General features: G+C 46.9%; 1 protein-coding gene across 1 annotated transcript; it reads left to right on the top strand.

Moving 5' to 3' along the window:
* Nucleotides 1-353: 353 nt before the first annotated feature.
* Nucleotides 354-2,485, top strand: LOC143803733 (uncharacterized). Its single transcript, XM_077281508.1, has 6 exons — nt 354-488; nt 570-638; nt 834-1,026; nt 1,187-1,343; nt 1,464-2,379; nt 2,474-2,485. Exons 1-6 carry the CDS (start codon nt 417-419, stop codon nt 2,483-2,485), a joined length of 1,419 nt encoding a protein of 472 aa, XP_077137623.1. The 5' UTR covers nt 354-416.
* The last annotated feature ends 14,208 nt before the right edge of the window (nt 2,486-16,693 follow it).

The following is a 16,693-nucleotide window of genomic DNA, read 5'->3' on the forward strand; positions in this document are numbered from 1 at the left end:
AACTTGTAGTATTTTGAGGGGCGTTTTTTTTTTCCAAAAAAACGCATGCGTTTACATGCGTTTTTTTTGGACAAAAAATGCATTGGAGTCAATGGGGACGCATGCGTTTTTTTAACATGCGTTTGCATGCGTTTTTTTGACGCATGCGTTTTTTTGGCACCATTGAATTAAGTGTAGATAAAGATGTCTAGACACTGATAAGACTCCCCCATAGCAGCAGGGTTATAAAAGGAAGGTGGGGGGAAGTTTCTGGTCACTTCTCATCAGACTCCAAAGAAGACAGCACCCTGCCCGGACGCATTGTTGGACAAGACACAGAGCAATGTGAGTATATCCTAGCCAATGCTTTCATTTTCAATTTTTTGGATCTACATGTCCTAATTTCTTCTATTTTTTTTCTTTCAACACGCATCAGAATGTCTTCTCCGGTTTCCTCGTCTGATGAGGAGTTCCAGCCACGTCAATCAGAAGTGGATCACGTGAGCGAGGTATGTTTTTTGTCCGTCAGCTTGGTAAGTATTGACTGTCACATCGACACATGAGGCAATTTTTTTTTTTAAATTTTATAGAGCACTTCAACTGAGGGACAGAGAGGTACTGAGCAGCGGAGTCAAGGTCCAGGTGGAAGACGGCAGCGGGTATGTATACCAGGCAGACTGTCCTTATTGTAATATTCTTTTAACTTCCTTTCTGTACCCTTGTTTTTCTATACATATTTCTTATATCATCCTTTTCTGAAAGTTGTCTTTCATATTCCTGCCCTTTCTCATCTTCGTGTCTTATTTTTTCCAAATGTGGTTGAGCAAACTTAAATGATTTTGTTTTAATTTTAGGTTTCACAACGGGACGACGACCGGATTGATAATGACCTGCTGATCAGTCTGGTCCAGGAGCGAGTCCCGTTGTGGGACAGCCGGGATCAACAGCACGCCGTCAATAGTGTTCTCCGTCATTTGTGGAGTGAGGTGGCCCAAGCGTTGTGGGATGGCTGGGAGAATTCCCCGCCACGGGTCCGTAATGCATTTGGTAAGTATTGCACGGTAGTGTGAAGCAACAGACCTTGGCCATGCTCTCTTGACTGTGTGTGATGAAAGAAACTTTTCGTAGTTTCTGTCATCACACACAGTCACGAGAGCACGGCCAAAAGTCCTTATTCTGACCATTATATTTTATTGTTATTTCACAGTGGAGAAAGTAAGGACACGTTGGCGTTCCATGAAGGACCGCTTCAACAAGGACCTACGTGCAGAGAAGAGTGCAGCTAGTGGTTCCGGAGCAAGGCACCGGCTCTACAAATACCACCGTGTGTTGGCCTTCCTGAGACCGGTCCTTCTCATGAGAACGTAAGTATTTCTCACATGACTCCGGTTGTATTGCATTGACATAATCTGTCACTTTTAATTCCACAGGATGTACCGTCTTGTTATAGTTTGGTATTAATTTTCTGTTTTCTTTTTTCACAGCACACACTGCACGACTGTTGCCACAGGTTCTGGAGCGGTCCTTCAGCCGGCAGCCACGGACCCGTCCCAGCCATCCAGCAGCGCAGCACCAGGTGGGTCTTCCACACTCACTGGAGACCAGGGGGCTGGCCCATCAGGTCTTCCCCTTTCGCAGTCCTCTTTCGCTGCACCCATTTTTGCGGGCTCATCCCGGCAGCGACAGAGGGCTTCGGATAGGTCCCTCATGCCCGAGTTTTTACACTTGAGCTCGGTTTTACATGAAGCTATCAAGGCTTTAGGTGACAGAATGGATGTGACCCATAATCTCTTAAATTGCCGCATCCAGGATGTCGCCAAAAGCGTTGATCAATTGAAAGCCGACCTCAAGAAGCCAGCTCATCATTTTTTCAATCAAATCCTAGAGGGCATGTCGGAACACCTTAGCCCTGATCTCCAGCTGAGTGTGATGCAGGCCTGCAATGTTGCTTTTGTGCAGGCTATGCAGCAGAGTCAGAGTCGTAATGTGGCGGCATATCCAACTGTGCCGTCACTGTCACAAGTAAACACTATTCCTACCTCTGCTGCATACCACTGCACGGCCACCTCTATTCCCTCTACAGGTGTACTCCACTACAGCGCCAACACGATGACGAGTGCTGTTGGACATCCCACCGCCACCACCGTGACGACCGCTGCTCCGGCTTGGACCTCCTCCGCTGACACCACCATGACGCAGGACCCTGGCGTGGCTTATCGGCCCGGCACCCTCCCGATGCAGCAGGACCCATCCATGCAATATCGGACCGGCCCACCCCAGATGCAGCAGGACCCAGGCCTGGCATTTCGGACCGGACCCACCCCGATGCAGCAGGACCGAGGCCTGGCATATCTGACCGGACCAACCCCGATGCAGCAGGACCGAGGAGTTGCTTTCCGGGCAGGACACTCCCCGATGCAGCAGGACCCATCCATGGCGTATCGCACCGGGCCCCCCATGATGCAGCACGACCAAGCCATACCTTTCCAGGCAGGACCCACCCTGATGCAGCAGGATCCATCCATGGCTTTCTGTTCCCCCCCACCAGCAATGCAGCAGGACAATGCTATGGGATTTGTTTCCCCCCCCCAACGAGGCACCAGGATCCTGGAAGGGTTTTTGTTTCCCCCCCCCCAACGAGGCACCAGGACCCAGGCGGGAGTTTATCTTTCCCCCCATTGGACTCAGACATTGCCGAGCGCTCCACAATGGAGACTGACTGTGTGGAGACGGGTCCTGACGTGTCTCCCGCCCACACTTTACAACATAGCCCAAGAAGACTTCCCCCAACCCGGAAAACCCAACGTAAAACTGGCAAAACGCATAAAAAACAAAAAACTTTGATTATTCCTCCCCCATCACCTACCGATGTGTCTCAACCTTCCAGTGTGTCTCAAGCCCCTCATGTTTTAAGCCCCATCCCCGAACTTCCAGACCCTTCAAGTTTTGTTGCCCATTCTCCTGCCACCTCTGCCTCCTCCACGGTGAGCCAGGCTTCAGTTCTGAATACCCCCCAGTTACGTCACTCAACCCCAAGCCGGCGTGGTTCAACCCGGCGCGGTACCAAAAAATAAATTTGTTTTTTTTTTCCTCAATAAAAAAAAAGTTTATTTGAAACAATTATGTTTGGTTTATTGTGTCTTTCACCGCTCTCAATACACAACAATAAACTTCGTCACACACTTATTCTTTTGGCCTACACATATCTCCAGTAGTATAAAATACCAGACAACATCTATATGTGTTTCTTTAGTATACAGATATGAGTTGGCCAAAAAAATAGTATTTATTTCCATACTCTTATTTTTGTACCTAGTGTAGTGTCACTGTACAAAGAGAAAATGGTGGAAATCAAGTTCAGAACTCAACTTAACCGGTCAGATGTCAAAATATATACCTGACCGATTAAGTTGATTACTGCCTTGTATATTCACCATATTCTATATAGCACATTATGTGACAATGGTTGTCAAACAGATGGGACAATTGTTCTCACACTCTACATATCTATGCTCACCAGGCCAGGTGTCAGAAATTGTGAATTCATGATCATGTATATGTTTATCATGAATTTATTATTGCTTACACTTGACTTGATGGATATAGAGACCGTGACAGTCTTGACGCAATGACGTCAACAATATTAGAATTAATAAATAAACATTTTGTACCATTATTATAAGTATGGGGCCCGTGGTTTATATAATTCTTTGAAAACCAAAATAGGGAGTGCAACAGAGGTAAATTACGATGAAAAATTAAAATTTATTACCTCAACAACTATCACCCACTCCTGGTTTTGGATTACAAAATATGATATACATATCTACTGCCCATCTTTGGTCAACCTTTGTTTAGAGAGGAAAAAGATAGTAGACATGGTGAACACAAAAAAGTTTATTAATTAGAAAAATTTGTATCAGTGTTTAATAATTGGTAAACATAAACATACAACAGGACATTTACACAACATTGTCCTGCCATGACACACGTCCAATATCGGACACAAAATAGGCCGCAAATTGGTCCCGCATAAGACCAACGGCTGCAGTTGACCGCATCGGGTGATGCTGAAAATCAGGCAATGGGTGTGCAACAGGTTCATCAAGTTCAATGTGGGGTCGCTCCTTAGCCATTATATAATTGTGTAGCACCACACAGGCTTTGACCACCTCGTCCACTGTTTCCACTTTTAGATTGATGGCTGTTGCAAGAATGCGCCATTTAGCAACAAGAATGCCAAAGCTGCACTCTACGGTTCTTCGGGCCCTGGTCAGTCTGTAGTTGAATATTCTTCTAGTGTGGTCCAAGTCCCTACTAGAATAGGGCTTCAGGAGATTTTCACACATCTGGAAGGCCTCATCCCCAACCATAACAAATGGCAGCGGTGGGCCTTGAGTGTTGGGGAGAGGCTGTGGAGGGGGAAAATTAAAATTGTTGCCATACACCCGACGGCCCATATCCGAGCTCTTGAAGGTTTGGGAATCATTGCCACGGCCAAAAGCTCCAATATCCACGGCGATGAAGCGACACTCCGCATCCGCTATTGCCATAAGCACTACCGAAAAATATTTTTTATAATTATAAAACTCAGATCCGGTTCTGACAGGTTTGACAATGCGGATGTGCTTTCCATCCACCGCCCCTAAACAGTTTGGGAAATCACACACGTTCAAAAATGTAGTTGAAATTTCCCGCCACATGTCCACGGTGGGTACGGGTATAAACTCCTCACGGAGTGCATTCCATAACGCACGACAGGTGTCCACAACAATTCCGGAGAGGGTTGAGATTCCAAGGCGGTATTGGAAGTGCAGGGAAGATAAACTCTCTCCTGTGGCAAGAAATCTAGAAGAAAAAGAAACAAAAACAAAAAAATTTAAAATCGGCTCTAATGGTGTTTTTAAAAAAAACAAAAAAAAAAAAAACATAGAAAACATGTCATAACAACAAAGTTGACGGTCATTGGTTTAGTTTTGGAACGTACCGTAATGTCACTAACAGACGTTCCTCAGGTGGAATCGCTCTACGGAGCCGTGTGTCCTGTCGCCTTATGGATCCTTCAACACGAGCCAGTAAATCCCGGAAAGAATCTTGAGACATTCTGGTATAATCCTGGAATTTCTCCGGGTTGGCATTCAGCTCCGCATAGAGCGTGTGATATGCTCCACGGCTCTCACGCACTTCAATGATGGGGTGCCTCCAAAAACGCCGACGCTGTCTCCTTCTCCATCTTTGGCGGTTTCGGTCTTGCTCCCAAGCAAAAACACAGGCAAGGAAAATCTTGAAGCTGAACTCCAGTTTGAAATAAAAGTTATCCATAGAAAGATCCATCATGACACCGGAAACAGTAGCAAGCTCTGAAAATTTCTGTCCCCCTAGGGTCTATATATTGAGAGACAATCATATACGGCCTCTCTATTCCCATTGGTTGTGTCTGGTTATCTTTTTTTTTTTTTTTTTTTTTTTTTGGAAAAATGTTCAAAAAAACGCAAACGCATGCAAAAACGCATGTAAACGCATGTAAACGCTGCGTTTTTTTGACACACGCGTTTAACGCATGCGTCTAAAAAACGCAGCGTTTACATGCGTTTACATGCGTTTTTGCACCATGCGTTTTTTTTTAAAAACGCATGCGTTCAAAAACGCAAGTGTGAAACCAGCCTCAGTGTGATAAACTTCTGTGAAGCACCTGGGAGTTCAAGGTGCTCACCACACATCTAGATAAGTTCCGTAAGGGGTCTAATTTCCAAAATGGTGTCACTCGTTGGTGGTTCCTCTTTTAGGCACATTACATCAGGGGCTCTCTAAACATGACATGTGGTCCACTAATTATTCCAGCAAATTTTACACTCAAAAAGACAAACAGTGCTCTTTCCCTTCCGTGTGCTCAAACAAATTGCACAACAAATTTTTGGGTCCATTTTTTCCTGTTACCTTTGTAAAAATAAAAACATTTGGGCCTAATGTAAAATTTTTATGACAAAAAGTTAAATGTTATTTTTTTTCTTCAGCATTCCAAAATTTCCTGTGAAGCACCTGAAGGGTTAATAAACTTTTTGAATGTGCAGTTTTTAGAATGGTGTCACTTTTGGGTATTTTATGTTATACAGGCCCCTCAAAGTCACTTGAAATGTAATGTGGTCCTTATAAAAATTATTTTGTAAATTTTGTTGGAAAAATTAGAAATTGCTGGTCAACTTTTAACCCTTATAACTTCCTAAGAAAAAAAATTATGTTTCAAACAATTGTGCTGATGTAAATTAGACATGTGGGAAATGTTATTTATTAACTATTTTACGTGATATAACTCTCTGATTTAAGGGCGTAAAAATAAAAAATTTGAAAATTGCAAAATTGTCAACATTTTTGCTAAATTTCAATTTTTTTCACAAATAAACGCAAGTCACATTGAATAAATTGTACCACTATCATAAAGTACAATATGTCCCCCAAAAATAATCTGATTATATTCACTGGGATCTGTTGAAGAGTTCCAAAGTTATTACCACATAAAGTGACACTGGTCAGAATTGTAAAATTTGGCCCGGTCATGAAGGGAAAAACAGGCTCTGGGGTGAAGGGGTTAAGTTTTTGGAACCTATGCTGAACAAACAACCCTACCTTTAAAATATTAGTAAACTTCTTTAACAGTGTAAGTACCAAATGTTTTGTCAAATAAATAGTGTCTAATGCCATTAAAAAAAAGTTTTCAATGCTATCTCTACCTAAATAATCTACGTGCAATAAAACTTTTTTATTGCCTTAATTTTTTCCAATGTTCTGTTTTTTGTAAGCTAGACAGAAGAAGATTGACTCCAAACTTGTATTCTTTCCTGAACATTGAGTGCTGTTATTCTAAATACAGTTTTATTATTTTTGTGGAGGAATTTACACCTCCTTGGAATGCTCTTTGCTACTGGTGGCTTCTGCTACATGGAAAGTAATTGCGTTTTCCAAAGAAAAATAAAAACAATTACTATAGCTTAGATAGTCTCTGTGAATTATACACACGGCATTTTACCACATATCATAAAATTGGAGGAGACGACGGGTCTGTCTGTCATCTCCCCCCTGATGTTGTAAAGTTTTTGACAGCAATCTGCTCATAGTGTTGATGTTGTAGACGGAGCTACATGCTGCCCATCCTCAAAATGTTGCTATTTTACAAGAGCAAATCCTCCTTTTCACCAAGACATTAATGGCCCAGTTGCTCATGTATTTTACAATCATAAATGTACATAAACATTCTAATTTATTGGCTAGACAATGCTTCTGACCAAGTTAAAAACTTTATTTGACACATACTATGGCCACAATTCATTAGGACTTGCGTTGTACATGCCAGCCTCAAGAAAGGGGCGTGGTGGGGTAAGAAGTGCCTAATTCATTAAAGGGAATCTGTCACGCCAAAATTTGCCTATAAACTAAGGCCACTGGCATCAGGGGCTTATCTACAGCATTCTGTAATGCTGTAGACAAGCCCCCGATGTAACCTGAAAGAGAAAAAAACACATTAGATTATACTCACCCAGGGGTGGTCCCGATGCGGTCCGATTCGACGGGTGTCGCGGTTCGAGTCCGGTGGCTCCCATATTCATATGATGAGGTCATCTTTTTTTGCCGGGAAAAGTCAGAGAGGCCCGGTGCCTGCGCACTGCAGTACTTTGCTCTGCCCTCAACATGGCAGATAAAGTATGTCTGCGCAGGAGCCGCGGCAAGAAGCAAAGAAGAGGACTTCATCATATGAAGATGGGAGGCGCTGGACCCGATGCCCATTGGACCAGACCGCACCGGACCTCCCCTGGGTGAATATAATCTAACTTGTTTACAGAATGCTGTAGATAAGCCCCTGATGCCGATGGCCTTAGCTTATAGGCGAATTTTGGGGTGACAGATTCCCTGTAAGAGTTAAAACCAACTTAATGAATAAGAAGCATCTTACAAATGGCTCTGTGAGCATTGCCAGAAATTCTCAAAATAAGATTTGCCCCAACTGACCATGAATTAAACATGTGGCGGTATAGCCACACACTTTTACCACCCATGTCCTGCCCTCTTTAGCTGAGCTGTCCCGACCTAGCATGAAAATGCCAAAATTCGCAACATTTTTATTCAACATTGTGTTGAGTAAAGATTTTGCTAATTTTCATACTTTTTTCATGCCCAAATCACTGTTATGGATTAACCACTGCATATTTTTCGCACATGTATAATTTGTGTCTCTGCAATGATGAGCTTGGCATTGGCATTCTTTTTTTAGATAGATCCATCAGTGTACCAATATCAATTAGGTGATGGTTGCAATTGGATGAAGAACTAAATTTTGTTCGATAGGTGTCAAAGGTCAACCTCTAGATCTAGGCATTATCAGAAGGGTCCAAAAATCTATCAGTTCTGATTAGTCTTTAGCTTATTCATGTTTTCTAACTAATTTTTTGCTGGCTGAGTTTATCTAACATAAATTAGCTAAATTAATATGCTCATTAATGGAAACTATACAGAATTTTTTGTGAGGACTGAAACATCATCTTGCAATTGTGCATTTACATTTACACTCATATCGGTTCAATTTATAAATGTTAAACTAGCTGCCAGGTGAATGATGATTTTTCAATCACCTGTTCTTCGTGCTTCGATATACAGTATGCATGCATGTTTGGTTGTACCAAGTATGCATTTTTTTTAGTGGGTGAAGGGGAGTAGAGGCCCCCATTCACATTAGACTAGATTAAAACTAGGTAGCCAAAAAATGGACATGGTGTTAGACCTCTCCCCCAACAATCAGTTAGTTGGTGCTCCCATACACATTTGACTGTGAGGAAAACCCATCAATATCTGCAGGTTTGGCCACCAGTCTGTGATTGGTAGCACTGACCAACTGATTGTCAGGAGAGATGTCGATCAGCATGTCTGTTTTTGGACTACTTGTCTCATTGTTCTCCTGAAGATAAACCAGTAGCTTTCCCATGGAGAACACAGGAGCACTCAGCAGAACAAGTGCTCTTGTGCATGGGATAGGATCATCAGCTAGGATGGTGGTCAAATTAATGATCGGCCAAAACATTGCTCGGCCTAGATGCATATCTAGGGGAGGCAGCCGGTGTATGTGCCCCTTGTGTAGCCGGCAGGGGGGCGCAGTCGGTCCGTCTAAGGCAGCAGTCCGAAGTGTGTTCCTCAATGGTTGCATTTTGGTGCCCTCCAGACTGGAAGTTGACAGTTCTCTGAGCCAGCTGTCAAGCTGTCAGCCAGCTCAGAGAAGCTGCAGCACGTCGGCTCCCAGTGATCAATTGTGCTCGCATCTTTCAGGAGCGAGTACAATTAAAGCTTTGACCCCCCTCCACATCAGAGTGATGTCAGGAGCGTGTTTAGGTCATGTGATAACACTGCTGACATCACTCGCCGGCACTCAGATCCACACTTATTCGCTCCTCACCCAATCACCTCCAAGATTTCTCCCGACTATCCCCCATCCTCTGGAATTCTGTGCCTCAACATGTCCGATTATCCACCACATTTGCATCCTTCAGATGGAACCTGAAAACCCATCTCTTTAAAAAAGCCTACAACCTTTAATGCCTACACTGCCACCTCAACACCATTGGAGCTACTGCAACCCCCAACCTACTGTCTCCTTCCCCATAATCCTGTAGAATGTAAGCCCACAAGGGCAGGGTCCTCTTCCCTCTGTACCAGTCTATCATTGTTAGTTTGTTTACTGTAAGTGATATTTGGATTTTGATGCAACCCCTTCTCATGTACAGCACCATGGAATCAATGGTGCTATATAGAGAAATAGATAATAATAATAATAATAATAATAATAATAATAATAATAAAATTGGTGGTAAGTAGTGTTGAGCATTCTGATACAGCAAGTATCGGGTATCGGCCGATATTTGCGGTATCGGAATTCCGATACCGAGATCCGATACTTGCCGCATATCAGATACCGTAATCGGAAGTTCTCAATTCAAACAGCACGAATTCAGCCAATGAGGACTGATTACAAGTGTGGGCACATCCTGTTCAGCACGGTGGGCATGAAACTACTGGCAAGGCTGTGATTGGCTGCTGAAATGATGTCATGCTGCAGTTTAAAAGTCGCTGGCGCCATTTTGGGCTCACTCTGCTGTGAATTCAGTTAGGCATAGACCACTGTGTTCTGACTGAGGGCCAGTTGAGATAGCGATTTGCTGCTTTGTGCTTTTCCCAGGCTAATTTAGCAACTGCTGTGTGTTCACCTTGCTTTTGCCTTGCAGCGCTGTTTTCACAGCGATCTGCAAGGTCTCTGTGTGTGTGTGTGTGAGTGAGTGCAGCCCACTCTGTAGTCTGTGTGCAGCCATAGCTGGTTGTATCCAGCTCAGGGTGGTTCACTGACTCATACAGTTCTATCCATTCCATTGTCCTTTTTTGCAAATAGTGCAGGCTGCTGCACATTTTTTCAAATAATTCCTATTAGTGGCTTTCCACCCGTATCCAGCTAAATTGTGGAAAAACACTACATAGGATAACGTAGAGGAGGTTTTTGGGGCCTTGCAGCGCCGTTTACGGCTGTCTGCACGGTCTCCGTGTGAGTGCAGCTGGCCCTGTAGTCTGTGTGCAGCCACAGCCGGTTGTATCCAGCTCAGGGTGCGTCACTGACTCATACAGTTCTATCCATTCCATTGTCCTTTTTTGCAAATAGTGCAGCACGCTGCACATTTTTTCAAATAATTCCTATTAGTGGCTTTCCACCCGTATCCAGCTAAATTGTGGAAAAACACTACATAGGATAACGTAGAGGAGGTTTTTGGGGCCTTGCAGCGCCGTTTACGGCTGTCTGCACGGTCTCCGTGTGAGTGCAGCTCGCCCTGTAGTCTGTGTGCAGCCACAGCCGGTTGTATCCAGCTCAGGGTGCGTCACTGACTCATACAGTTCTATCCATTCCATTGTCCTTTTTTGCAAATAGTGCAGCCCGCTGCACATTTTTTCAAATAATTCCTATTAGTGGCTTTCCACTCGTATCCAGCTAAATTGTGGAAAAACACTACATAGGATAACGTAGAGGAGGTTTTTGGGGCCTTGCAGCGCCGTTTACGGCTGTCTGCACGGTCTCCGTGTGAGTGCAGCTGGCCCTGTAGTCTGTGTGCAGCCACAGCCGGTTGTATCCAGCTCAGGGTGCGTCACTGACTCATACAGTTCTATCCATTCCATTGTCCTTTTTTGCAAATAGTGCAGCCCGCTGCACATTTTTTCAAATAATTCCTATTAGTGGCTTTCCACCCATATCCAGCTAAATTGTGGAAAAACACTACATAGGATAACGTAGAGGAGGTTTTCGGGGCCTTGCAGCGCCGTTTACGGCTGTCTGCACGGTCTCCGTGTGAGTGCAGCTCGCCCTGTTGACAGTTCAGCCCCCAAAAAATAAATAAATAATAAAGTTCACCAAACACACCACTTTACAGTTGTGTAGGCCACATTAGCTCATATTAAAGTCTAGTCCACACTTTAGAAAATTAGTGTTTCTTATACCTGTTAGGAGCTGTTCAGGAATAAGCACACTAAGCCGTTAGTACTTTTCTGCTTATCTTTATCAGTCAACCAAGATGAAGAAGGCAGGGAGTAAGGCACGTGGGCGTGGGCGCGGAGCAGGGAGAGGACGTGGGGATTCTGTGCTTGCTGCGGGCACCGGTGACTCATCATCACCCAGTTTCAGCAGGGAACAGTCCTTCATGCACAGCTTTGTCGGAGAGCGCCGTACACCGCTGCTGCGTGAAGACCAAATTGAAGCCGTTGTCGGATGGATGGCAGCTAACGCATCGACTTCAATTAGTGCCACATCCTCTCAGACACAGAGCACTGGAGAGCACCCATCTGTCTCTTCGCCACCTGCCAAATTGTCCAGGCAGACAGAGAGCCCAGGACAGGAGCCGTCTCTACTTCTGTTCTCTGAATCTCTTGGCTTGGAAACAGGGGGCCAGCCAAGCAGCATTGGAGAAATGGAAGAAGAGGCAGTGTGCAGTGATGCCCAACAGCTTTTTCTCTCTGAGTCTGAAGAGGCGGGTGGCCCAGTGCCTCCGTTCACCACACCGCAGAACGCATCCGCTGATGACACTCAAGTGCCACTTTCTGGTGCGTGCTGTGCTGCTGAGACTACCCAGGAGGAGCAGTTGGTGGCAGAGGATAGTGTAGATGATGAGGTCCTTGACTCATCATGGCATGAGGGACAGGAAGGTGGTGGGAGCAGCTCTGAGAAAGAGATTCCCCGAACGGGCCAAAGAGGGAGAGGGAGGGGGAAGACTGCGGATCCTGTAGCCTCCACTTTGGCACCCATTAGGAGCATGTCTCTTCCAAAAGCCAAAAAGGGCGCTCCCACGACTTGCAGTGCCTGGTCCTTTTTTGACACAGTTGCAGATGACATTTGCTATGTCAAATGCAAGGTGTGTCATCATAAAATCAAACGAGGGAAAAATGTCAGCAACCTCAATACCTCCAACATGTGGAAACATGTGCGGACCAGGCACGCGGCGGAGTTATAAAAACACACTGAAGACCTAGGCCAACTAACAGCGGCAGCTACCACCTCTTCAGCTCGTGTTGCCTCTTCCTCCAGCTCACACACAGCTGGTTCGGCTTCCTCCCAGGATCGCCATGGAAGAACCTCTGGCACTGTTGTCCAGAGACCCACTGTAATTCCACCCGCAGCACCACATTCCCAGTCATCCTCACACTCCCAGCCCAGTCTACAGCCATCGGTAGTACAGGCATGGGAGAAAAGGCGGCCTTTCTCGGCAAACCACCCACGAGCACAGGCTCTGACTGCAGGCATTGCCAAACTTCTGTCACTGGAAATGCTGTCATTCAGGCTGGTGGAGACTGACAGCTTCCGTGACTTGATGTCATTGGCAGTCCCACAGTACAATGTGCCCAGCCACTTTTATTTCAGCAGGCAAGCCATCCCTGCCCTGCACAAGCATGTGGAGGGACACATAAAACACGCGCTACTGAACGCCGTCAGTAGCAAGGTCCACCTCACCACCGATGCGTGGACCAGTCACCATGGACAGGGGCGATACCTTTCCCTCACTGCCCATTGAGTTAATGTTGTTGAGCCGGGTACAGATCGTGCGAGTGGCGCAGGACGTGTCCTGCCCACTCCAAGGATTGCAGGAATCCAGTCTGTATGCATTGACTCCTCCTCTTACACAAGTTCCTCAGAATCATCGCTGCAGGAGCCGTCACAGTCCACCTCCACATGGACTCGTGAACGTTTACCTGTTACGACCGACATGAGCACAGCCGTTGCCAAACGTCAACAGGCCATCTTGAAATTAATTTCTTTGGGGAATCGAAGCCACACAGCGCAGGAGCTCTGGAATGCCATCCAGCAGGAGAGCGATGTGTGGTTTGTGCCAGCGAATCTCCAGCCAGGCATGGTAGTGCGAGATAATGGCCGAAATCTGGTGGCAGCTCTGGGCCTCGGCAACCTCACTCACATCCCATGTCTGGCACATGTGCTCAACTTGGTCGTGCAGAGTTTTTTTAGGGACTATCGGGATCTTGATGCACTGCTGCACAAGGTCCGCCTAGAGTGTGCTCACTTGCGGCGTTCCAGCACGGCAAAATCACGCATTGCGGCTCTGCAGCGCCGATTCCGCCTTCCGGAACATCGCATCATATGTGACCTACCTACCAGGTGGAATTCCACGTTACATATGTTGGAGCGGTTGTGTGAGCAGTAGCAAGCAGTAATGGAGTACCAGCTGCATCAGGCGCAAAGAAGTCGCACTCCGCGCCGTTCAGACTTCACAACCACAGAGTGGGCCACGATGAAGGATGTCTGCCAGGTTTTGCGTCCCTTCGATTATTCCACGCGGATGGCGAGTGCAGATGATGCACTAGTCAGCATGACTGTCCCCCTTATCTGCCTGCTTGAAAAATCACTGCAAGCGCTAAGGGATGATGTTGTGGAAGAGGTGGAGGATGAGGATTCACCATTTCCATCATCTTCTGGACAGTCAGCGCCACGTGGTTCCTCACAAACGTGTAGGCAGGGGACACTTTGTGAGGAGGATGAGGAGGAGTCAATGGAGGAGGAAGACATCGTTCCAGAGGAGGGAGTTACACAATTGTCCAGTAGTCAGTGTGTACAGCGAGGGTGGGGTGATGACAAGCGGGCAGAGATCACGCCTCAAGCAGGGGACAGCGTTTCTTGGCCAGTTGGCAGTCTGCAGCACATGGTTGATTACATGTTGCAGTGCCTGAGAAACAACCGCCGCATCGCCCACATTCTCCACATGTCTGATTATTGGGTGTTCACCCTCCTCGATCCTCGCTACCGGGACAACGTACAAAGCCTCATCACACCGTTGAACCGGGAGCGTAAAATGCGGGAGTACCAAGACACACTGGTGAATTCCATCATCTTCTCCAGTCCAACTGAGAGAAGTGCTGCTAGTGCTTTACAAAGCAGCTCACTGCGTCCAGGCAGTGGAGGAGGCTCTGCACAAAGAGGGAGCAGAAGCAGTGCCTCTGCCCAAGGCAAGACCAGTATGGCCCAACTGTGGCACAGTTTTTTGTGCCCGCCACAAATGTCTACACCATCACAGACGGCTCCAGTCAGCAGGAGGCAACGGTTCCATCAGATGGTGACAGACTACATGTCTTGCCCTCTTGCTGTACTCCCAGACGGCGCTTCCCCTTTCAAGTTTTGGGTCTCTAAGCTGGATACATGGCCAGAGCTAAGCCAGTATGCATTGGAGATGCTGGCTTGCCCTGCAGCTAGTGTATTATCGGAACGCGTCTTTAGTGCTGCAGGTGGTGCACTAACAGACCGTCGCATGCGACTATACTCCGATAACATTGACCGGCTTACTTTCCTGAAAATGAACCAGGCCTGGATCTCGCAGGAATTTGCCACTCCTCTTCCTGATTAAATAATTGGGTGACTGTCTACAGTATCCAGGTCTCCTGTTGTGTTCATCTTTCTACCACCTGAACTGTAATTCCTGGGCTCCAACACCGCCAGTTGAGGCTCAGAAGTGCCGTCTGCACAGTCAAAACATACGACCCAGTGTTATTGGGTGTCAGTAACGTCAGCTGATCCCCAGCTGTGTAGCCGGCAATGTGTCCTGCGACCGCCACGCTGACACAACAACTGAAATGTAAGGGAACCTGTCCCCCCCCAGGCGTTTGTTACTGAAACAGCCACCTTGTGCAGCAGTAATGCTGCACAAGGAAAAGGTAACTATTTTTGTTTAGCTCCTTGCACACGCAGAACTTAACACTTTTAAAGTGTGTCCACTGATACCGTAAAACCATCCTGGAGGTGGGACTTTCCTTTGTAATGTGACGCAGCACACCCGTCATTCCTACCCCCTTAGCGCCGTGCGCCGCCTCCTCCGCGTTGTTTAATTCTGTCCCGGAGCCAGTGCTGTTATGTTATCCCTTGGCCAGGCACACTTTGCGGTGCCCGTCTTCTGACATCATTTGGTGTCAGGTTGGCTGCGCCTGTGCGGCCGCGCTGGCCGAGAACCCACCTCGCAGTGTCTTCTGATTTAATCACACTGCGGGCCTGGGATCCATGGGCATGTGCAGTGCATATCTTTACCTCAGGCTGCTGTCACTCATCTCCCTCCACCTTCTTCAGATTGTGCGCCGTCAGCTGATCCCTAATAGCATGCCACGGCCGTGACACCGCACAGTCTGAAGAAGCTGGAGGGAGTGAGAGGCGAGGATATGCACTGCACATGGCCACGGATCCCAGGCCCGCGGTGGGATAACATTAGACGACACTGCGAGGTGGCATCTGGGCCAGCGCAGCAGCACAGGCGCAGCCAGCCTGACACCAAGTGATGTCAGAAGATGGGCAGCGCTAAGTGTGCCTGGCCAAGGGATAACATAACAGCGCAGGCTCCAGGACAGAATCAAACAACGCTGAGGAGGTGGCGCACGGCGCCAAGGGGGTAGGAATGACGGCTGTGCTGCGTCACATTACAAAGGAAAGTCCCACCTCCGGGACGGTTTAACGGTGTGAGGGGACACATTTCATAAGTGTTTAGTTCTGTGTTTGCAAGGAGCATAATGAAAAGAGCCACCTTTTCCTTTGGCATCCTTTGTGATGCAAAAGCTGGCTCTTTCAGCTACAAACACCTTTTGGGGGGGTTAAAGGTTCCCTTTTGACTTGCTCCAATCAGGCTTCGGCCTAAATGGTGTTCCTCTGCTCCTCCTGCTGTCCCTGGGCTCCAACACCGCTAGTTGGTGCCTGGAAGTGCTGTCCGCACAGTCAACAGTGGCTCCTCTGTTATTGGGGTTCAGTAACGTCAGCTGCTCCCCTGCTGTGTGTGCTGCAATACCTCCTATCTGATCCTCCTGCTGTCCCTGGGCTCCAACACCGCTAGTTGGTGCCTGGAAGTGCTGGATGCACAGTTAACACTTGCTGCCGTGTTATTGGGGTTCAGTAACATCAGCTGCTCCCCTGCTGTGTGTGCTGCAATACCTCCTATCTGATCCTCCTGCTGTCGCTGGGCTCTAACACCGCTAGTTGGTGCCTGGAAGTGCTGTCTGCACAGTCAACAGTGGCTCCTCTGTTATTGGGGTTCAGTAACGTCAGCTGCTCCCCTGCTGTGTGTGCTGCAATACCTCCTATCTGATCCTCCTGCTGTCCCTGGGCTCCAACACCGCTAGTTGGTGCCTGGAAGTGCTGGATGCACAGTTAACACTTGCTGCCATG

Source organism: Ranitomeya variabilis, chromosome 2 (genome assembly GCF_051348905.1).
Source record: "Ranitomeya variabilis isolate aRanVar5 chromosome 2, aRanVar5.hap1, whole genome shotgun sequence".
NCBI classification, from domain to species: domain Eukaryota; kingdom Metazoa; phylum Chordata; class Amphibia; order Anura; family Dendrobatidae; genus Ranitomeya; species Ranitomeya variabilis.